Here is a 23,646-nt window from a genome sequence, read left to right as displayed (position 1 = left end):
TGGTGTGCATGTGTGTGCATGCACACGTGCTCATGTCCTTCTCAGAGTCCATAGAACTACACCTGGAGAATGAGGCAGGAGGGACTTTATAGTTAGCAAAGTAAGGACTGTAGCAGACAGCACACAGATACAAAGTGTGAAGGACAGAGGACAGGGCAGGGGTGAAAGGAGAGGTGGGAACTATAAACTTTCTGCTTTGTTTTCTTTAAACTTAAAAAGTCTGGAAAAATAAAACCAAGTGACTTGCTAAAAAAAAGTCCAAATTGCCCATGAGGGCCTGAGGCACCTGCCTCTTCATTGCTTCCTGCCTTCTCTCCACTTCTACTTACATGGACCTTTGGTTTGAACTCTGTCGCCCAGCCCCAGAACTCCCCACAGCTGGCTCCTTTGCTTAGCTAAGGGGTGACTTAAACCTGGTCTTCACAGTGAGTGCCACAGAGGACCTAGTGACTCCATACAGCCCCAGTGCCACTGTGCTGCAGAGGGACTCCTGGATGCACAGTGATCCTTGGACACCTTCCTGAGAAAGCCCAGTGTGGGTGCATGCGTTTCCGATCTGAGTCAGTGCCTGCCGTAGGCCCCGGCCTTCCCTAATGCATTTACTAACAAGGGCTAACAGCGACTTCTGTGCCCTTCTGAGACTCTTGCAATGTATGTATACCTCCTACAACCACGGATGTCTCTCAAGGGCCTGACGGCATTATTCCAGAACATGACCACAGAGAGGGAGTCCTGTCCCCTTTGTTGGAAGACAGCAGTCAGCTTGGGCACGCTGTATGCCCACACCAACACTCTGCCATTCTGCACCAGTTCTGTCCTCTCACCCCATGCTGTCCCTTTAAATACCTGTTGCCTCTGCACCAGGAAAATGAAGCCCAGCTGTGTCTCCGTTCAAAGCACTCACTGATGCCCAGGTGTGTTTATGGGACAATGGCTGCCCATCCCATTCCCGTATTGAATGATCGTTTTCCCAGTAGCACAGAAACCCCAGGCTGTTTCCTTGTTTGTGACTGTCTGTCCCATGGGAGTGGAAATGCCAGGGGACAGAGGTCTTGTTTGTCTGGTCAGCCTTTCTCTGAACCTGCAGTGTCTAGAGTAGGCCTGGGGCCAGGTCAGGCACCGTGTGTGAAGAGCCGAGTGACCCTTGGAGGGATGTGGCACTAACCCACATCAAGGACATGAGCACTGAGTGAGGATTTCAGGAAAGAGGCTGTGTCTGCAAAAGCTGGTTGACTAAGGGTTCTAACAGATAGCGCTAATAGAACTGCACTCATGTGGAGACACTGCAATGTTGCTGGGCCTATTACAACCTAAACTGGGCTCACTTTAGCCCCGAATAGTTATTCTTTGCCTACCTGTGTCCGATCTAACACCCTGTGACTAACAGAGGCTGAGATTTCCCCTCTTGGCCATAACTTGTCTGTTTCCAATTCATTCTGTTACTGCTGCCATGTTGGAACATGGAATCTGGATATCCTAAATCTCTGTGCCCAGTCCATGGTCACTCATCCTTAGCTCCAGGATAGGCTCTCCCTTGGAGGTGAGAGCCATGTATATTACTAACAGTACCCAGTATGGGCTCCAAGAACCCATCTACTCTCTCAGAGGAGTCACCTAGATGGAAGCAAGGGACAGCCAGAGATCCAATGAGTGTACGCCATTTAGCATACTGTCTCCTCAGATTATTGTGGGGGTCCTTTCTCGGGTACTCTCAGGCCTCCCTCAGTTGGGTCCATGGCCTATTTGTTTAAGCTCCTGTGGTAGAGCCTCTGAGTGGGCTTTGCTTTTAGAGTATTTCATTGTCTGTTGTGTTTGCTACGGAACATTTTGGTCTAGATGTCTGGTTTGGGTTTTGTTTGTACCTAAGGTGTTTGCATACAGCCTGTTTTCAGTTTTCCACTCTTAGGTGTCTGGGGGCACTTGAATATCGTTTTGGCTTGCTTTGCCTTTGGAATACTGCAGTTTGCTGCCATTTGACTTTATCTCCTGACTTTGCTCGAACAATGTGTTCCGTGCTTCTGCTCCTTGCAGCCTTGCTGCCTTTAGCTGACTTTCCTGGATCCTGGTAATAAAGGTAAGAGGCACTTGCTCCCCACCCAGGGGACGGACATACTCCATTTCTAGGTCAGAAGGAACGTGACTTTGCCCAGCTGGGAAGACACATTTGATCACGCAGAGTCTTGATTCTCTGGTATGGACATGTTCACTGCAACTCCAAAGCCAGCGGGAAAGATGGTTTCAGGTGATAGCAGAAGCAGTCTGTCCCCAAGGCAGGACATAAACCCGACCCAACAGGTCAGGAACACACACTCCAATTCCCAGCTAGCATAGAGAGGCGTGTTAATTCTTGTTATTTTGAGACAGGGTTTCTCTATGTAGCCCTGGCTGTCCTAGAACCAGCTCTGTAGACCAGGCTGGCCTTGAACTCGGATCCCCCTGCCGCTGCCTCCTGAGCGCTGGGATGAAAGTGTGCACCACCACCTCCGACTCTTGCAATTTTTCAGAGGAAAGGAAAAATAGGAAAAAGCTTAAAGAAGAGAAAATTGTTTAGGGATAAGCCACGTGTGGGGCCCCAGCAGGGTCTATGTGATATTTACAGACTTCAAACTTGAAAGTATTTGAAAATATGGGAAATCAAACCACGAACACTTGGCTTTATGGTTCCCTCAATGGGGAACGTTTAACATTCCTAAACTGGAACTTTTTTTTCATGCAATAAAATAATCATGAATGGGCAGCCTGCTTAACATAATCACCTAAGAAAGGAAAAGAAACTGGTAACTTACAAAAATTAGTAATACTATATGTGAGTTAAAAGGATATAGACTAAATAAAATGATAGATTAAAATATATCACATTTTAGGGGGCTGGAGAGATGACTTAGTGGTTAGAGCACTGGCTGCTTCTGCAGAGGAACAGAGTTCGATTCCCAGCACCCACGTGGTGTTTCACACCTTCTGTTACTTCACTTCCGGGGGATCTGATGCCCTCTTCTGATCTCAGCCACCAGGCATGTGCATGGTACACAATCTATACATGAAGCAAAGCTCACACATAAAGATGAAATTAATAAATTAAGAATTTAATATTGAGGTTATAAGGGAGCTAAGGGTGAACCCGAGACCCACCCCCACTCATCTCTGTCTTAGAGCAAAATGCTGTAATCAAAGGGAGATATTATGGGCCCGGATTAAGATCGAAGCTAGAGAGAAACAGGGAGAGAGCGTGTTGTACCACAATTCCCACCTCGAAGACCACTTCCCTTGGGGAAGATACTGGGTGACCTTATAGACTGTCCTGGAGCAGCTTCCTTCTACCTCATGCTTAACCCGAGGTTAAAATCCTTATCATACCAGCCATGCTAAGGCTCCATTCAGAGCAGATCCTGGACTGCGGGAGCTACACAGGGCCTTCCCTGCTGGGAAGTGAGTGTCTGTGGTGCTGCTGTCAGCCCTTCTGAGAGAGGTCCCTTATCTTGGGCTCCTTAGCTGCTTGTTCTGGCCAGAGACCCTCTTAGTATTTTATTTAACCCAGCGTGTGTGTGTGTGTGTGTGTGTGTGTGTGTGTGTGTGTGTGTGTGTGTGTGTGCACACCCCTGGGATGGTTCGGGCCTGACTCCAGGGCACTGATTCCAGACTGACATGTGGCCCGTGATGCCTGATCCAACACTAGTTCTTTCCTCTGACTCCTAGATGCGGACATCAGTCTGGTACCTCCTCTCCCTCAGCTGCTTAAGCTCTGACAAAGACAAAGTCCTGCTACTCTTCAGTCTCCATGATCAACTTTGCCCATTGCTCTTTGTGCCACTAAGGCCTTCTGTTCTCACACCTTTTTTTTTTCTTTTTCCTTTTTCCTTTTCTTTTGAGACAGGGTTTCTCTGTGTAGCCCTGGCTGTCCTGGAACCTACTCTGTAGTCCAGGCTGGCCTTGAACTCAGATCCTCCTGCCTCTGCCTCAGAGTGCTGGAATAAGATGTATGCTACCACAACCCACTTTTAAGCTTTTTGTAAAAAATCATTTTTATTTTCTTATCTATGTGGAGTCCAAAAGAGAGCAACAGATCCCCTGGTGCTGGAGTTGTGGTTCCTGGGAACTGAGTTCCAGTCCACCGTAGGAGTAGCACAGACTCTTAATTGTATGGCTGTGCCATGTGTGTATAGAATTGTTTTCATATGTTGTTTGTGTAAAACAAAATTTAACATTGTATATTTCAGTTAGAATACACATGCAAGTGGTGGTTAAAACTTTAATCCCAGCACTCAGGAGGCAGAGGCAGGCAGACTTCAGAGTTTCAGGCCAGCCAGGGCTACACAGAGAAATCCTGTCTCAAAAAAAAACAAAAAACTAATGATGATGATAATAAGAATAATCTCCTTTAAGGCTTACAAAGGCTTATTCTGTTTACAATGTTAAGATTTTCTTTTTAAAAAGCATATGATCTGGGTGGGGTAGTACACTTTTAATCCCAGCATTCATAGACAGGAAGATCTCTGAGTTAGAGGCTGGCCTGGTCTATATATAGCAGGCTCCCTGATAGCCAGAGCCACATAGAGATAATCGATCTTAAAAGGAAACAAAGTCTTTTCCTAGGTATAAGTCTGTGTGGCGTGTGTGCAGTGCCCACAGAGAACAGAAGAGAGCACCTGATCTGATTCTCCTGGAACTGGAGTTGCATAGGGTCGTGAGCCACCACGTGGGTGCTGGGAATCAAACCCAAGTCCTCTGGAAGAGCACCAGCCTCGTTTATAACCATCTATAATGAGATCTGGTGCTGTCTTCTGGCCTACAGGCAGTATGCTGTATACATAATAAATAAATCTAAAAATTGGTTTTAAATTGACAAACTTATTTTAAATCTCCTTTAAAAAAACCCTCCATTCCAAGGATATCGATATTTTAAATCAAGATTCTTACAGTCAACACTTTCTTATTAAGAAAAAAAAATACATAGGGGTTGGGGATTTAGCTCAGTGGTAGAGCGCTTGCCTAGAAAGCACAAGGCCCTGGGTTTGGTCCTCAGCTCCGAAAAAAAATATATATATAGCTGGGCGTGGTGGTGCACACCTTTTAATCCTGGGGTGAGGGGTGAATCTCTCTGTATTTGAGGTCAGCCAGGGCTACCTGTCTCAGAAACAAAGTCCAGCCAATTAAGTCAATAGAAACAATCTAAACACTGTAAATGGCCCTATCACAAGCTCAGTGTACCTTGAACCCCATTCGCTCCAGCCAGAGATGCCCCAACCCCGGGTTAACTCTTGTTATACAACATTCATGACGTTTATCCCTTACAAGTGCCAGCGTTCCTTGATTAAATCAGTATCTAAACTGTCCCACAGTACCGTGCATCGGGGACTAATCTAAACAAGGAAACGGACAACACTACAGTGAATCCTGTCAGATCCCCACTTCCATTTCTGCCATTGAAGTAAAAGGATCTGTGGGATCTGCAAAGGCTCTACCCGACGCCCTGAGTCCTGACAGGCCTGAGCCTGCTTCCATCGCTGATCTGGAGCCTCAGCTAATTTCTTCTGTGATGTGGTTTTCCCTTTAGGTTTCCACAGTAAACCTGGTGTGATGCTGATAACAATACAGCAGAGCAAGTAGCGACCACAGGCGAGAGCCACAGTGTGATCGATCGCAGAGAGCCTCCTGAGTCCTAGGCAGTTACTTCCTATGATACGAGGCTATAGCTACCCCATCAAGCTGGCTAAAAGAAAAGCTAAGATTACAAAATACCTACATCTGAGAAGGCAGCCCAGAGAGTACCAGTAAGAATAAACAGGGGACGTGGCCAGTCTGGTTCTTTAAACAATAGGTAAACCTTGTTGCTTCAAATGCTTTTTTCTTCATTGTTAACCTCACTCACTGCATTAAACCAATGGCATTCTTGATTTTTTTTTTTGCCTTAAACTTGGAGATCCCCCTGCCTCTGCCTCCCAAGCGCTGGGTTCAAAGGTGTGCATCACCACTGCCTGCTGTCCTTGCTTATACATCACAGTCCTGCTGCATGCCGTGTAACCGTTACCAGATGGAGAGGGGGCAACACGGAAGTTAGGGGTTCCCTGTGATGAAGGGGTGTCTTCCGTTACAGCCTCACCAGCCATTCCTTTATGGGGGACATTATGAAATCTGATAATGTGTGCTCCCACATGCACAAAATGTCATACTTAGCCCACAAGGAACTGTGGCTGAGAATTTCTGGAAAGCAGTGTGTGTCTCATTAGAGATATGGTAATACCTCAGGAATTTCAACCATCTAGGGTCGTCCTTGCCCACTCTGTGTCAGCCTCAGCAAGCTGTGACTAACAAAGTCCTTTTGGAAAGGGTCGAGTTAGCAGACCAACCCAAAAGCTGAGAGTGTTAACAGACTGCAAATGAAGCCTGTGACAGCTCCCCAGCTCCCCTGTAACCACCCCGACACCCCATCCATGTAGTTGAAGAGGGTCTTAATTCATGACACTATCATTCTGTTACTAGGAAAACTTCATGACACTGGAGACTGTTTCCAGGTTGATCATGAAATCGAGATGACCCGAGTCTGTTCTGGACACAGTCTCTAATTTGGCTCCAGAATAAACTATTTATCTCCTTGAGGTGAGAGCTGTGTTTTTGCACCAATACGATCCACGTTATCCCTGACAACCAGGCTTAGGGGAAAGAGTGGCTTCGAGCCAGGCTGTAGTTGCAGGGTGGGGCGTGTGTTCAAGGCCTGGGGTTTGAGCTTCGGACTGAAAAACAAGAGCAAAGGAAGGTAGACCGCAGAGGGAGGAGGAGGGAAGAAACTCAGGAGTACACCGCAGGGCGGGGCTCCTCATCAGATCCTCTGGCTGGCCCGGTTTACCCATGTCACTGGGCTGTAGCTCTGCATGGAGCTGGGTATCCGTGCCCAGAACTCCGTTTCCTGCTCATGGCCTGAGAGAACCTGTGGCCACCCTCGGCCTGGCCACCTGCCATAGCATCTGCTGCCCCCACTTACCAGGTATTCACTCTCTGCGTCCAGGGCACTGGTGGCTTCGTCCAGGATGAGCACAGGAGGGTTCCGCACTAGTGCACGTGCCATGGCCACCCGCTGCTTCTGGCCACCTGACAGCTGGGCTCCCTTTTCCCCGGTCTCTGTGGGGAGGAGACACAGGGTGAGTTATTAGGAGGCCTCTCCATTCACCTGGGCACCAGCTTTGCAGACGCTTCTGAGGGTTCCCAGCTGTGACCACCCACAAAGGGCAGCCCAGCCCTTCATGCAAAGGGATGGCACCCTGCATCATCCCCCGTGTGCGCCAGGAAGATGCCTGAGCACTGTGACAGTGCACTGCAGAGCGCTGCAAGGCAGCTGAGAAGCATCTGCTTTCCTGGACTGGGCCGCTCCACTGTGATGCTCTGCCTTGACACGGAGGGCAATGACAGCGTGTCACCATGCCTGTCAGGGAATAGCCTCCAAGTCAGCTCTCCCATAGAGGACCAGAGGTGGTGGTGGGTGTGATTATAGCAATGTCATTACAAGACAGATATTAATAAGAACAACTCAACTGTCTGCCAATAGGAAACGGAGTCAGCAAATCACTATAAAAGCCTATACACTCATGCGGGTAAAGAGGAGGCAGGGCAGGTCCTTGAACCAATATGAAAGGTCACCAAGGTGTGTTAAGGACAAAGGCAAGGCGCAGAATTAAAGAGCCGAGCTTTTTCTATTAAAGGGCAGAATAAAAAGACAGTTATTTTTATGTAACAAAACTCCAATAAAAGACCAGTGCCATGGTGCACGCTTGGAAACAGGGAATGCAGGCTCAAGGCCAGCCTGGGCTACACAGTAAGGCTATGTCTGAAAAAAATCCCAAGAAAGGGCTGGAAGATGTCTTAACTGGGAAAGGCCCGTTCTGCACCAGCTATGGTAAGTTCAATCCTGGCCCTTGGATAGACTGACTCTTGAAAGCTGTCCTCACACAAAGAAGCCTTTAAGTGGCCCTAGTGACTAATGTTTTACACACATGTAGTATGTTGAGACAGGGTCTCCCCATGAGCCCTTGGCTAGCTTAGAACTTGTAGCAATCTCCCTGCACGACCATGTGCAGCTAAACATTGTTTTACAAAATGACTTTACGAGTTGGTGCTTTGCCTGCATGTATGCCTGTGCCCACGTGCCCAGTGCCCCTGGAGGCCAGAAGGCATTGTATTCCCTGGGGCATGAATCACAGACAGTTGTGAGCCACCATGTGGGTGCTTGGATTGAACCCTGGTCCTCTGAAAGAGTAGCAGTGTCTTAGCCATCCAGTCCTTGGTTCGTTTTTGAGACAAGGTCTCACTGTGTAGCCCTGGCTGGCTGGGAACTCGCTCTGTAGACCAGGCTGGCCTTGAACTTGAATATTTATGTACCAATATGCCTGGTGGTGTACATGACCTTTACCAAATGTTCCAGACTGATGGAGGAGGAGGAGGAGGTTGTGCCACACTGTGACCAACCGACGCCCCTGAGGCTAACTCCCAACATGTCACTGTGATGGGGATGTCAAGTTGATAGAAGACAACGGTATGATGGGCTCAGTCAGTCCCTAAGTCGGAGTCACCTCCCGTTACCTGTGCTGTATCCGTCCTGCAGCTCCATGATGAAGCCGTGAGCATTGGCCTTCTGTGCAGCCTCCACCACCATCTCGAAGGGCACGGTAGGCAGGCCGTAGGAGATGTTGTCTGTGATGGAGCGGGCGAACAGCACGGGCTCCTGGCTTACCAGTGAGATCTGTTGGGGAGAACAAGGTGACTCGGAGAGTCTGCCAGTGAGGCCCCCAGCTGTCACTGGAGTCTCCCAAGCCCCGCCTGGCTGACGCCAGGAGTCTCAAGTCTGAAACCTGATCTGCGTGGCTGCTGCACTGGGCTATGCCTCTTCCTTCCTAGGAGGGGCCCGGGTACCCAGACCATCCTAGACCTCAGGCCTCCCAGAATGACATCTGGAGCCAGCAATCTTGTTGCTCTGCTAAGCCAAGATTCCCCTGACCACAGGGCAGGGGTGCACTGTAGCTTTGTGACATTGCCAGGGTGCATGACAGCAGGCCTCCCTGCAGCGGCCCTTATTCTATCTAACCCCCTCCCCCTTTTGGAGACAAGGTCTATTTGCCATCCAAGCTTGCCTAGAACTCAGTATGTAGCTCAGGCTGCCTTGAGACAGCCTGACAACCTCCTGTCTGAGCCTCCACAGCAGACCCACCTCCCCTTCAAAGACAGAGCTGTTCTGTGATTTGGGTTAGGAATCAGATTCACAGGAAGAGCAGTAGGGGCTGACGGGATGGCCCGGTGGGTGGTGGGTGAAGGGCAGCCACTGAGCCTGTCTATCCCCAGGACCCACAGAGAAGAACACCAACTCCACTAGTTGTCCTGATCTCCAATGCATAGCATGGCGATGTGTGCACCCACACAGCACAACCAACAGGAAGCATAATGTAGTGCTAGGGAGTGGGTGAAAACAGCCGTGCTCCCATCCATCCACTGGGCATCTGTAAACTTGGCAACTGACGCAGTACTGCATATGCTTTCATATGCTGTCACCAGCATAAAGACAGAAAATAAGTTGGCAAGAATTCCCTAAGAACCCTGAGAATGACCCGGAAAGGCAAGATGGGGGTCGGGGGGGAGACTCTCCTGTCTTCATTATAAAATGCACAAACAGGCTGGGGAGGTGCCTGGCGGTAAAGCACTTGAACAAATACGAGGACCCAAGCTCAGCTCACCAAGCCCACACGGGTACTGGCAGGCATGGAGACCTGCCTCTAACTCCAGAGGACGGGCACGATCCCTAGAGCTGGCCAGTGAGAGGAACAGCAGCTGTGATGGGTTTCACAGAGAATCCTGCCTCAATTTATGAGGTGGGAGTAATCTGGGGTGACTCTAGGCCTCTCTACACGCGCCCTCACACCTGTGCATGCACACCTACAAACATGCATGCCATACATGTGAACACGTACACACACAGAAAATGAAAAAAGTCACTACAATAGGAGAAAAATCTCTAAATCAAGGCTACAGTGTGGCACTTGACTGTTTTGTGCTTGTAATAATTTTAAAAATGTCAAGGAAGACAGTATTCCCCAGAGGAAAGCCGGATGATTAATAAGCAGATAAGCGGGGCCTGATGTCTTTCACCACCAGGAAGTGAGAAAGCCCGCAGGAAGCTGCCTCCTCACGTTGACACTCGGCTGAGCGGAGGACTGATGCCATCTGGGAGTCTGAGCTGCTCATATCTTGCAGCTCTGCCCAGGGTTCTTCCTGCAGCCCAGTGTGTGACAGACCCTTTGCCACCCATCTCTGCTCAGGTACATTCAGTGCAGGGGACTTTCCAGCCTGCGGGTCCTGCCACACCGAGACTAGAGCTGGGTTAGCTCAGAGGTAGATCACTCCTCTGACACGGAAGGCCCTGAGATCCGCTCGGATAATGCTCACGTGCGCATTAGCTTATGTGCGTACAATAGTGCTCTCTCTCGCATGTACGCATGCACACACACACACACACACACACACACACACACACACACACACACACACACCCCTCTGCAGTGACACCTGTACAGGCCCCCCTGCTTGTATGTCAGCACAGGATCAATTTTTTTCTTTCTTTTAAAGAAAAAATTAGATCACCTTTAGAGTGTGTGTGTGTGTGTGTGTGTGTGTGTGTGTGTGTGTGTGTGTGCGTGCGCTTTTAAAAGGACATTTAAGTGCAAGCAGGAGCAAGAGAGGATGAGAAGGGTGAATGCTGCCACAGCATCCCATACACGATCCCTACCAACGAGTTATTGTACAGTCAAAGTCTGCAGATGAAAACATCACACAAGAAGGAAGCCAAGGCCTATGTGTGCCACACACTTCAGTGCCATCTGAGCCTGCATGAACAGGAGGGGCCTTGTGCACTTTCAATCTGCCTGGAGGAAGCTCAGGCTAGAGGGAGCAGAGCCAGGAGGGCTGAGTATGCCCTTGTGGTAAAATTACTGCAAATCAAGGAAATGGTTGTCACACACAAGGGGGTGGGGCTTTACCTCTAGGAGAGGAGAGGGGGTATGGGGTGGCTTGTGGAGTCAGAACAATCTGCATGGGGAGGTCACATCAGTGACAGAACCATCCTTCTTTCTATCTGTGCCATGGCTCACACGACAGGGAGGGGTAGGAGAACCGGCGGGCGGCACTCACCACGCGGTGCAGGTACTTGTGGTCATAGGCGCCGATGGGCTCGCCGTCCAACAACACCCGGCCGCCCTGCAGAGGGTAGAAGTTCTCCAGGATGTTCACACAGGAGCTCTTTCCGCTGCCCGAGGGCCCCACCAGAGCCGTCACCTTGCCTGGGGACAGGCTGAAGGAGACATTCTGTAGGGAGGGACACAAGATGTTTGAGTCTCAGAGGTGGAGGACATCCCCCTGCCTGCCCTGTGTGGTGCTGCTGGCCTCTGAACCGTCTTCCTAAGATACCAGGGCTGGGGCACTGTGGACATGTGCCTCTTCTGAGGCACTGGGGATTGAACCTAGCACCATGTGTATGCTGGCCAAGAGCTCAACCACTGAGCTACAGCCCCTACACCGGGACCCAGGCCTGTCTAGAACTTACTCTCCAGCCTTTAAGAAGTGACAGTCCTCCTGCTGTAGACTCCCAAAAGGGAGATACAATAGCTCAGCTTTCTTTCCACTGACTGGCCTGGCATTCACTGCTGTGTAGTCCAAGGCAGCAGGGGCGGGGGGCCTTGGACTTGTGGTCTTCCTGCCCTGGGCCACATCAGTAGCTGGGATGACAAACCTGAGCTACCAGGACTGGCTTGGTGGATCCTTAATATTCACAGTCTCCTTGATCTGGAGTGTTTTCTGTAGAGAGCCCCATGCTCAGTCCTGCTCCCTGATTAAAGGTCCCCTCTGGGGAGAGGCTCTGCTTGGCTGTTGCTCTCTCTCCCCCAACAGAAGCGGGAGCCACTACTTTGCCAGTGCTTCTGGCCACACAATATGAGGGAAGGATGGTTCTGGCAGGCCTTGAGCTGCTCTTACCTGTAGGACCTGTGTGTGGGGCCGAGTGCGGTAGGTGAAGGTTACATTCTCAAAGTCCACCCTGCCCTCGAGATGGTCAGGGGCCAATCTTCCGTCATGCACCATGGTTGGCTGCCGGTCAATGAACTCGAACACCTTCTCAGCAGCCCCCACTCCCTGCATCAGGCCGCTATAGACGGAGCCCACGGACTGCAGGGAAGACACACAGCCTGGTCCCACTGACAGCCCACTCCTGACACCTACCACCGATGGGGTGTGGGGATGTCATGGGTTGGAGCTGCAGCTTTGAGGAGCTGCAGGGAGCCCCCAGATGCCACCTGCTGGTGCAGCAGACAGTGGCCATCAAGACAACAAAGGTGCTGGGAAGACGTAATGCCACTGTGGCTGGGCGTTAGGAGCCGGGGCTCAGGGTTGGACCATGCAGAGGGGATGTGTGGTAAGCAGGGCAGAGCAGGCCCCCAGTCTTCCCTCTGGCTGCCAAAGCATGTTCTAAGCCCGCCCCCATTTTTTTAAGACAGGGTCTCACAACATAGCCCTGGCTATCCTGGAACTCTCTATGTAAGCAGGCTGGCCTTGAATTCCCAGAGATCTGCCAGCCTCTGCCTCCCGAGAGCTGGGATTAAAGGCGTGTGACAACCTGGCAATTGTTTTTCTGGGCCTCAAGAAGCCCTTCCGGACTGTTTCACACCGCTCGGTGTGTAGCTGAAGATGGTCCTGTGAGACGGGGCTTTACCATGTGACCTAAAGCTCAGATTCACCTGTCTCTGCTTCTGGGGCTAAAGGTGCGCCTGATACAGGGACCCAGGCCTGTCTAGAACCAAGTCAGGCGTTGGGAGGGGAAGGAAGTCCATAAAAGGCAATCACGACATGGTCGGACAGCACAGAGCCTTGGAGACGTCCCAGTTGCAGTGTTGGGGACTCTGTCTTGAGGCCCAAGCTGCCAGCTGTTAGCTCCCTGCTCTGTCTCCACCCAAGGCAAAGGCCCCAGGCCCACCCTCCTGCTTCCACCTCTCAAGTGCTGTGGTGGCCCACAGCGGCCTGCCTCATCGCGCTGGGGATTCACGCATGCTCGGCAAGCACTCTGCAAAGGGAGCCAACCTCAGCCCTAATTTAATCTTTAAAATGGGTCTTAATGGCTACTCTGTATACATTCTCTGTGGCTACAAACGCACCCCATATAAACATGAACCAAAACAGTAGCTGTCCTCAGTGCTTTTAAGCAATGCGGAGGAGGCTTCTCTCAGAAACAAGAGTGCAAATGTTTTGCCCCACCTCACACAGAGGGAAGTGGGGACAGCATACGGGTGGAAGATGCCTTCCTGGCTCCTGTGTGCAGCCCTTGAGGTGCTGTTATAGTTATGTCCGCCTTGGGGACCCGAGTTAACACCACGATAGCACACGGTTGCCGTGAAGCTGGGAGCACACAGCACACACGCAGTGCGCCTGTAGGTGTCCCAACAGCTCCCTGTTTGTCCCAGTTCAGAGGTTGCTTCTCTGGCAGTGTTCTCTTAGAGGTGTTGTAGAGGTCTGAGGACTTAATGCAATCTTGCATGCATTCTGTTTGGCTACAACCTACCCACCAACAGAAGCCGGAAGCTGTTCTCACCTGCACACCCCTGGCCCCTCCCACGGCTGCCCCTCACCTCCATGCAGTCTCCCAGGACAAACTCATAGATGATGAAGGCGATGAGGTTGCCGCTGCTCATCTGCCCCGAGATGACGAGGTGGCCCCCGTAGTAGAGGATACTGACCTGGACCACCAGGAGTGTGAGCTGGACAAGGACAAGGGCGTGGTTTAAGCTTCCAGGCCTGAGCCAGACCTGCCCTCTATTCTGTCCCCCAACTCTGTTCCCGTTAGTAAGACCAGGGAAACAGGAGAGTAGCTTGAGGAGAGGACCTCAGAACACTGGGCTTGGTGACAGGGTCTTTTCCCACTAAACCATCTCACTGGGTGCTAGAGGGCAGCTTTAGAAGCTCTCAACACCCTGCTGCCAACGGAAACTTCTTGGCCCTGTCTGTCACTCACACCCCTCCCCCAGCAGCTCCCTACAAAGGCCCCTAGCTGGAGCAGGCTGTAGGCTTGGCAGCAGAACAAGGCTCTCTTTGTAAGGCCCTGGCTGGCACATGCCACCTTCAAGTTCCTCCGCTGGGCCAGGCAGGGCTATTCCTTCTCATCTCATGGCTCGGAGAGGTTGGGGTTCCAGGAAGTCACACAGCAGCAGGGCAGTCAGGGCAGGAGAGCGAGGCCCTTTTGTTCCTTTAAGTAGGCTCCTGAAGAAGGGCAGTATCTTGGGGATCCCCTGGTGTTTTAGGGGGCAGTCTGAGAGACAACCCACCCCAAGCCAGAGCGAAGTCAGCATCTGGACAAGTGTCCGTGGGCATGGCAGAAGGTGCCCAGCTTCGGATGAGCTGACAAGAGGCTTGGCGGGCATTTTTAGGAGGCAGTGTCTCCGGTAGTGAGCAGTCCTTGCCTCCTGGCTCCCCTGTACCCTCTAGCTACTTCCTCCCATGAAACTCTCTATCTCCCTACCCCGCCACCACTCCCAGGCCAGCCTAGCTCCTACCTCCCAGACTATTGGGACAGGGACAAGCCCAGTTCTCTCCATTCTCTAGGGAGGGGCTGTGGCCTAGGTTGGAACCTAGTCAGCCTCAGATACAAGCTCCTGCCTGCTCTGAAGGGGACAGAGGCCTCTGAAGGAAGGGCACTGTGGTCTTTCCAGGAAAGACTCTGATGGCTTGACACCCATATGTGGGGAGCTGGACCGTCACCCAAGCAAGGGATCCCTATCTGGGTGCCCATCCACTCACCCCTGGGGTCTGACCACACATACCCCACTGCCCCAGACGTAGGACATGTAGGCTGCGGCCTCCTTCCTGTTCAGCTTGTAGACCTGCTGAAGCTTCCGCAGGAACACCTCTGCCTCCTCTTCCTCATTGGCAAAGCTGCGGACCGTCTTCATGGCGCTGATGGTCTCCTCGGCTGTGGTGCTGGCTCTGGCCAGGGCACTCTGGACCTCCTTGGAGAGCCTCTGTGCACAGGGATGGGCAGGACAGCTTCAGTCTCCTTATGAGCCCACCTCCATCCCATTCTGTCCACCCCAGCCCCCTCTGCTCCTAACTGATGAGACAGACTCAAGAGAACGAACCCATGGAGCTCCTGAGGGCTGGGAGACCTTAGGTCACTCACAGTGCCCAGCACCGGGAAGCAGGGAAGCAGGCCCCGCTGACACGGAGACCACTGACCACACTCTGACCTCAGTTAGCTCCAGAAAAGGAGCCTCCACACCTGACCCTGTGCTTGCCCAAGAATGGTAGTCCCCGGATGTTGCTCAGGCCGTACACAACGTAAGAAACACTGAGCACTAAGGGGCAGTGTTTATTATCTGCACATCCTAGGTGAGAGAGAATGTGAGATTCCAAACATGTGTCATGGCACAGGCTGGGAAACCTGCTCACATGGAGAGGAGGCAGCTTCGGAGGGGAAGCAGGGTCTGCATCAGCCTGCACTGTGGTAATTAACACAACAGCTGCCCAGGCAGGCAGGAGTGCCATCCCTTCCTATAGGGCTGGCTCCGTGACCTGAATGTCACACTTGGTCACAGGGAGCAGAAAAGAGAAAAGGCATGGGGCTGGGGATTTAGCTCAGTGGTAGAGCGCTTACCTAGGAAGCGCAAGGCCCTGGGTTCAGTTCCCAGCTCCGAAAAAAAGAACCAAAAAAAAAAAAAAAAGAGAAAAGGCATACATACTGCACTTGGGAGGCACCAGGTGGGGTCCCAAATCACGTCTGGTGTGTGCGTGCGTGTGTGCGTGTGTGTGTGTGTGTATTTTTCCTTTAATTACTGTGGCAGGGACACAGGCAGAAGTCCCCTGTGTGAGTTACCTTTATGGGTTGATTATACCCTTCTACCTTTCCGTGGATTCTGGGGATTGCACTCAGGTCACCAGGTTTGCCCAGCTGTTACTCCTTGGGCCCTCCAGCAGCCCAGGTCACATCTGGCTGCAGGTGGTATGTGTGTCTTGTAAAGGTGGCAGACCCTAAATTCATTTCCTCAAGGCTCCACCCACTTAGAGGTGGAGCCTGAGGCGGGCAGAGGTAGAGGCCAGGGAGAAGGAAGGTGGGGGCAGAGTAGAGGTGGGCAGGGAACAGGCTCCATGCCAACCGTGTACTTTCCCCCTCAGCGGGGGAACTAGTGTAGAATCCGTGTTCAGGGCTTAGGGGTGGTGGCCTTTTGCTGGAGGAGGAAAGGATCCCCTCGAAACCAGAGGGTCATACCCTGCTCTTGTCACCTGCCACTTCCCTGTCTCCCATCACCTACCCCAACAGCCACCTGCCGGTTTCTCAGACCCACCAGGCACATTCCTACCTCAGAACTTTTGTGCAGTACCCTCTACTCAGAACACAGAGTCCTGAGACAGCCCACCTTCCTCAGGTCCTGCTAGCCATCTACACTCATGGCTTTACTTTGTGCTTGTACCTACCTACCGGGGCCTCCTCTCTGGCTCAGCCTTACGTGAATTATGGGGTGACCACCGTGTCACTTGCGGCCTACTTTCTTGCTTCCCAGTGCTGGGCACAGTAGGTGCTCAGGAAACACCCAGTGAAGACAATGAATGACCTCAGAACAGCCTCGTGGAGCCTCCGAGACTCTCGAAGCAGACAGAGGCACTGCCTGGGGACTGGACGCTGCCTACCTTGTAGTACTTGCCGTAGATGTTGGACACCATCATGATGATGGGGAAGCCCATGAAGGTGACCAGGGAGAGCTGCCAGGAGAGGCTGAACATGAAGACCACCACGCCCGTGACCTTGACCGTGTTCCTCAGGAAGATGTTGATGTTCTGGGAGACCAGGTCGCTGACCATGGTGGTGTCAGAGGTGAGGCGGGAGATGAGGTCCCCTGGAACACAGGCACTCAGCCCTCTGTGGCAAGGATGCCCAGAGCTGCCAGGGTGGGCGGAGGGGACGCTAAGGGGCTTCTGAGATGGAGAACAGGAGTCAGCCCTCTCCCCCACTATGCTATATGAGAATGATGGGGGTCACTTCTGGAAGACTAGGGAGCCAGTCCCACCTCTGGTACCATTTTTTCCCTTTGTTTTGTTTGAGGCCAGGGTAGCCTTGACAGGGTCACAGGTGTGTCCCATACATGGTTCCAGCATATCGTGTGAGGTGTCTGCCTGTCCACCAAGTGGAAACAGTGGCTGGAGGTCAGTGGCGGGGGAAGGCCAGTGTGATAACACACATGTACCCACCACAGCTGGATTTCAAACTTCTCTTCGCTAGCCATCACTGGCAGAGTGGGTAAACACCCCCACACCCACCCGCAAACAGCCACCTGAGCTCAGAGAGGAACACATAGCAGTGTTTCTCACACACTGTGGGATACTGGACTAAATGCCTTGCAACGGCCATTGGGGCAGCTACTGCAGGAGGGAAACAGTCCCTGTGGGGGAGGGGTGGGACAGGTGTGGACTGGCCCAGTGCTTGGGACTTGGTGGACATGCTATTTTCTCCCTGCTGGCTCTCCCCATCACTTGGTCCACAGGAACTGGGCCTCTGTGGGCCTCACCCTTGGGCAGCACTGGCCCCTGGGTTTTCACAAGACAAGAGAGGCTTTGGTTACTGCAGAGAGCTTCAAGAGGCCCGGCCAGGGTCCCGTGGTGTTCCCAACTCACACCAAAAATGTCACCAGGCAGCTTGGTGTCCCAGGGATCCACCCTGAACTGGACCACAGGACGACATGCTGGTGTGGTAAGCCAGGCTGCTGTCAGGGCCCCACAGGAAGCTAGCTCACCCTGGACACCCAAAGTCCCCAGGAGGACCAACCTGTGCGATTCTCGTCAAAGAAGCTCGTCTCCTGTGACACCAGGGAGCGGAAGAGACAGTTGCGAAGGCGAATGTTCAGTCTGGCAAATACGAGGGTGAAAATGCCGCCCCGAATACCTGCGGCCAATGAGCTGATTGCAGATGAGAGACGGTATAGCCGGTGTCCTTCCGGCAGGCAGCGCCACCCACCAACAGCCCCCTTCCTCCCCAGGGACAGAGGACAGGCCACTCTGTAGGGATGGCATCTGGGGCTAGACTCCCCAGGGGTAAGGGACTCAACACTGTCAGCCAGACCCTTCTAGAACAGTATAGAAAGCCAGTCCTTTGGGCTATATATTCATAAAACAGCCAGGGACAGGAGCCATTTTCAGAGTCAAGAGGGTATGGCTCTAGGATGTGGCCCAACCAAAGGGTTCCAAGTCAGTTTGGGAGGTTGCCGCGGTGCTGGGCCGGTCCTGCACCCTCCTGCCCTCCCTCCTGCAGGAGTGCCATGTATGGGTTGGGTGGCTACCTGCCGATGGCCAGCAGGCAGACGACGACAACGGCCGTGGTGAACTGGTCCATGCTTTTCTGGATGACGATGCTGTCGATGGCCCGGCCAGTGTAGTAGGGCAGGAAGGTCTCTCCTGTGGGGGAGACAGGGCAGGCTCAGCGCGGGGAGCCCACAGCCGCCCTTCTCTGCTCACCCAACCCGAGGCCTGTTCTTCGATGCCTGCTTGCCCCTGCTGTGGTTAAACTGTCAACCTTCTGGAAACAAACCTCTGGGCATGGCTGTAGGGAGTTTCTAAGACTGGTGGCCATATCATAAATGTGGGCTACAGTATTCCATGGACTGGGGTCCCTGACCGAATAAAACGGGGAAAGCAAGCTTAGCACCAGCGTTTATCTCTGCTTCCAGGGTGGATGCCATGCGACCTACCATCTCATGCCTAAGCCATGACTTGCCTCCAAGATGGGTCATGAGCCAAGGTCAACCCAGAGAAGAAAGGGAATGCACCTCCCTTCAGAGAACCCGTAACGTGACACATGTCCATAGCCTGGGCTGACACTGAGGACACCTGGGCGGCAAGCATTCGAAGCCACCTCATTCCCTCCAGAGTAGGGCCTGTCATGGGTCTGGACATCACCCATTCCACGTAGGCCACAAAGTTCAGCTGAGGGAATGCCAGAGGTCACTTCCTTCTTTCAGGTGTGGAGTTCACCTTCCAGAACCAGGAAGACTTTGCTAGTGTGGCTCCAGGCTGTGCTGGTCCCACCCCTCTGAGGGGTGACGCTCTATGGCTGGTAGGGTGATTTCTCATCCACAGGCTTCCTATGTCTTCGCCCTGCTGACTCAGTGGGTCACGGCGCAAGGAAGAAGAATGGCTGAGATTCAACACAAGTTCATACAGGTTGGAGATCTCCTATGTAGGAGGTGGGGCTTTGAGGTGTGTTTCACTCAGAAGCCCTGCCCTTCTTTTCCTGAAGCTGCCCTGGGGAGGTGTGGGATGAGCTTTGGGAGGGGTGGGCACACTTCCTCTTCTCTGAGGACCCTGCTATGCTCTCTTGGATGCAGACACCAACCCTCTCTTCACCAACCCTTTGCTCTCCTGCGCTGGGGAGAGAGCGGAGTCCTGGCCCTGGGCTAGCCCTCCCGTGCTCCAAAGCACCTGCCTCCCAGGATTCTGCAATGCTCATTCTCACAAAACGGTCAGTGCGGAAGCATGGCCCCTTAAAGTTGGGTCTCTGTCTCTCCCGGGAGTCCTCACTGCTGCAAATTGCTTAGGTTGAGCTGGCCTTGAGGCCGGACACAGGTTCTACGGTACACGTCGGCTTGCACTCTGGCCTTCCATGGGGAAATGGCGCCCTCTGCCGGACGAGGAGCAGAGCAAGAACAGCTAACTCTGGCCAGATGGGGTTTCCAGCTACATACAGCTGGCTTTTACCTGAGCTGAAACTCTGCCTCAGTTTACCCACAGGGAAGAAAACCTTGTGGAATTCTGATTATGATGATCTGCGTGGTCTTGGGTGCTGGGAGTAGAGGGCAAACTCTTCTGAGGAATCTGTAAGCACTCCAAATTCTACACTAGGTTTCCAGAGAATTTCCTAACTCTGACCTCTGCTGCTGCCTCAGTAGTTCGCCTGCTCTAAGTCACCCATCTTGCCTGGACTGTCTTGGGGACTGCTCTTCACTTTTGAACACAACTCAGATCTTGGCCATCACAGCTCAACACAGCCTGTTCGCTCCCAGCATTCTCAGGGTCAGAGCCAAGGTCCTTGCGAAGGCTCATGACAAACCACGCAGGAAGGCACGGGGCTTCTGCCTCACCTCACTTACCTGCCTCGCCAGCCTCAGTGCCTCTTAAACAACCAGGTTCCTCCTGCCTCAGGACCTGTGCACAGCTGACCCCTCTGCCTAGAACAGATCTTACCTCAGACATCTGTTCCTTTATCTCCTCCAAGTCCCAAATGTCACCCGGTGTTCTTACGGGCTTGGTATTTTTGTTCTTGCTATTTGTGGAAATGACTTCTTTCCACAGAGTAGGAGACTGGAGCTCTGAGCTTGCCCACGTTTCTGTACAGTAGGGATGCCAATGAAACTCAATGAAAGAATCCTGCTCTACACTGCCTGGGAGCTGAGGCAGGAGGATTTCGAGTTGAGGGGGTCACCTTCAGTGCTATAAGACCCTGTCTCCAATAGCAAAAGCCAGCCATGTGTGGTGTGGTGCTTGCCTATCATCTCACTTGGGAGGTGGAGGCAGGGAGCTGGGGCGTTCAAGGCCAGCCTGGGTTACGTGAGGTCATCTGAAGGCAAAACCACAAATAACCAGGAGCTAAGAAGATGGGACTGTGCTTGCTGTGCAAGCTTGAGTTCAGATCCTTGGCCCCCGTGTGAACAGTTCGGCGTGGTGACATGGTGCCTCTAACTCCACGCTGGGGAGGCCGAGACAGGCTGATTCTGGGACGGGCACTGGCCAGCCAGCCCACTGAATTAATGAGCTCCGGGGTCAGTGAGAGACCCTGCCTCAAAAGACAAGGTGGAGGTGACCGAGGAAGACAGCTGACATCAGCTTCTGGCCTCTGCACACGTCCACACAAGGGCCGGGTACATACATACACACACAAACATAAAATGGGAAACAGAAAAGAATCCTGAGCTGGTGAGATGGCTCAGTGGGTAAAGCTCTAGCCACCGAGCCTGACAACCCGGGTTCCATGCTGGGACCTACATGGTGGAAGGAGGGGACTGACTCTCTTAAGTAATCCCCTGAGCGCCACTTACAGGGCACGGCATCTGCTCAACCAGCCCTTTCCCCAAATGAATAAATAAATTTAAAATGTGATTTTAAAAACGATAAAAGATCCTTCTGGGAAAGCCAGGGCTATATAAAAACAAAATCCCTGTCTCAGAAAATAAAATTAAAAAGAATCTTTACAATAAGAGACAATGTTGATGCCCGGGGCAACTTTAATCTCAGCATTCTGGAGGCAGAGGCAGGTGGATCTCCAGCTCTGTGAGTTCAAAGCCAGCCTGGTCTACAGAGAGAGTTCTAGTGCAGAAAGGGTTATATAGTGAGAACCAGTCTCAGATAAACACGCACGCACGCACGCGCGCGTGCGCGCGCGCACACACACACACACACACACACACACACCACGGGAGAGGTGTGCCAGATCGCTAAGGCACTTCCTCACTCAGTGGCTTTTCTGAATTTAGGTCACGGGGGCACAGACAAGGGTCGGCACAGGTGAATGCCTGTGGACTGAAGACTGCACCCATGCTGGGCACCCTGCTCGCCTCTCTTAGCACTCACAAGCTCCACAGTCCCCTGTAGGGTGAGAAACAGAGGCTTAGCTTGCTAGGCCCTTGGCCTGATGTAGCCCTGAGGGCTGCCAGAACTCAGAGGCATTGTAGTACATCTGTGCTCCCTGCGCAATGCCACAGCAACATAGGGCCACCATAGGCATAGCGACAAGGTCATGGAGTGACATCCGGTGCCAGCGATCAGCATCCTGGTGAGTCACACCTGGCAATAGCACCAACACAATGGCTGAGGTGCATACAAAGGTCAGTCAGATAAATCCAAGATGGCTACCCAAGCAGGGACCTGGTTAGACTGAAAGGGTCAGCCTGGAGTTCACAGCTGCTCAAGGCTAACGTGCTCCCCGGGATGGGCCAAGATTTTTTTTTTTTTTTTTTTTTGGTTCTTTTTTTCGGAGCTGGGGACCGAACCCAGGGCCTTGCGCTTCCTAGGCAAGCGCTCTACCACTGAGCTAAATCCCCAACCCTGATGGGCCAAGATTTATCGGAGACATTTTATCTTTTTAGCTCACTGGCCCACCCTGTCCCTCAGCACCATGGGGACCGTGATTTAAACTTTACATCCCCTCAAAATCTTGTGTGATGGAGGATGGCTCCCTTCTGGGACTTGGTGCAAACATTAGGAGGCTGGGCTTAGTCATGTCAGGTATGCCTTTCTCTTTCCCCCTTCATCTACCTGTGCCTCTTCTTCCTGGCCACCATGAATTGAGCAGCCCTGCTCCACTACACTCTGGCCATGATATTCTGCTCACTGTAGGCCCGGCATCCATGAACCAGACAACCATAGCTGGAACCGGATCCCACAGGCCAAGCTAACCTTTCTTCCCTTTCAAGCCGTTGTCCTGGGCATTCTGTCACAGCGACACACAGCCGATTGAAGTGGGGACTGTACCCCTGCTTTCCACACACAGAAACCAACAAGCAGAGGCTGAGTAGCTGTCTCATATCACACGGACTCTAAAGGGAGGAACTGAGGGGACGGGAGGGTGTGAGGGAGAGCTTGGGGGGGAAGAGGGAGCTTGAAGGAAAAGGTGGTAGCATCTGCCAGGTCAGGTTCACTGACCCTTCTTTGAGAATACTCTGTGTCACTGCCCCCAGGTTCTGTCCCTGTGAATTCAGCATACCAAGCCCTATGCTAGCCATTCCCCCGAAGAGAGAAGTACAGTTCAGTAAGGTTGATAGCCTTACCCCAGGTCACACAGTTCATTGAGATCCCAGGCCCTGCCAGTGGGAGAAGCTATGGAGTCTCAACCTTCCAATAGCACCTTCCTGCCCATGACCTACAGCGCCAGACACTCAACTTTCAAACCAAGACACACTTCACCCTTCAGCTCCATTCAGTCACACAAGATGAGCTCATACAACAGGAGACAGACGGGGAAGGATGTATGCTACAGCACACAGTAGAATTCTACGCAGCCAAAGAAAATAATGTTGGGGGGCGGATGTCCAGGAGACGTTGGAAAAACAAACAAGAATGCCAACAGAATACACAGGTGAGGGGTGATATGCTGGGAGTTACGTTGGGAAACACCAGAGAGAGAGGGCGAGGGCTTGCTGGGGAGATGGCTCCCCATGTGCTTATCCCACCGCTGAGGAGGTGGAGACAGGAGAATCCTGGGCAGATTGACAGCTCCTCTAGCCAATCAGTGAGCTCCAGGTTCACCGAGCGATCCTGTCTCAGAAATAAGGTGGAAGACACACGCGCTGACTTCTGTGTACACACAAGAACACATATACGTGTGCGTGCACATGAGATGAGGGAATAAACAGGTCTCCGGCCCACATTAAGTCTATAACCTGTAGCTAGCCCTGGGCCCCACAATGCGGGCAATCAGGTAGAATTAGCTAAACTTTTGCCTTTCCACATCTTCTTTCCTTTTCTTTTTTTCGGAGCTGGGGACCAAACCCAGGGCCTTGCGCGTGCTAGGCAAGTGCTCTACCACTGAGCTAAATCCCCAACCCCGTCTTTATATTCTTAAAAAAGATTTATTTATCATATCTATGAGTACACTGT

At 52.3% G+C, this 23,646-nt stretch overlaps 1 protein-coding gene and 1 long non-coding RNA gene across 3 annotated transcripts in view; one reads left to right on the top strand and one right to left on the bottom strand.

Moving 5' to 3' along the window:
• The window catches only part of LOC102552690 (uncharacterized), a 35,531-nt gene extending 29,621 nt beyond the window's left edge, over window positions 1-5,910 (top strand). Inside the window, 1 exon segment of the long non-coding RNA NR_190635.1 lies at window positions 5,552-5,910. This is a non-coding gene — a long non-coding RNA (uncharacterized LOC102552690).
• Abcb9 (ATP binding cassette subfamily B member 9) overlaps window positions 1-23,646 on the bottom strand; it is a 31,988-nt gene that overhangs the window by 1,779 nt on the left and 6,563 nt on the right. The window contains 9 exon segments of one of the 2 annotated variants that reach the window (NM_022238.3): window positions 6,977-7,113; window positions 8,569-8,728; window positions 11,164-11,337; window positions 12,004-12,192; window positions 13,647-13,775; window positions 14,835-15,032; window positions 16,696-16,901; window positions 17,828-17,958; window positions 18,339-18,453. In NM_022238.3, coding sequence (NP_071574.1) covers window positions 6,977-7,113; window positions 8,569-8,728; window positions 11,164-11,337; window positions 12,004-12,192; window positions 13,647-13,775; window positions 14,835-15,032; window positions 16,696-16,901; window positions 17,828-17,958; window positions 18,339-18,453 — 1,439 coding nt within the window. 2 annotated transcript variants of the gene reach the window in all.

Source organism: Rattus norvegicus, chromosome 12 (assembly GCF_021556685.1).
Source record: "Rattus norvegicus strain SHRSP/BbbUtx chromosome 12, alternate assembly SHRSP_T2T, whole genome shotgun sequence".
Classification (NCBI taxonomy): Eukaryota; Metazoa; Chordata; class Mammalia; order Rodentia; family Muridae; genus Rattus; species Rattus norvegicus.
This window is presented reverse-complemented; position numbering and strand designations above follow the sequence as displayed.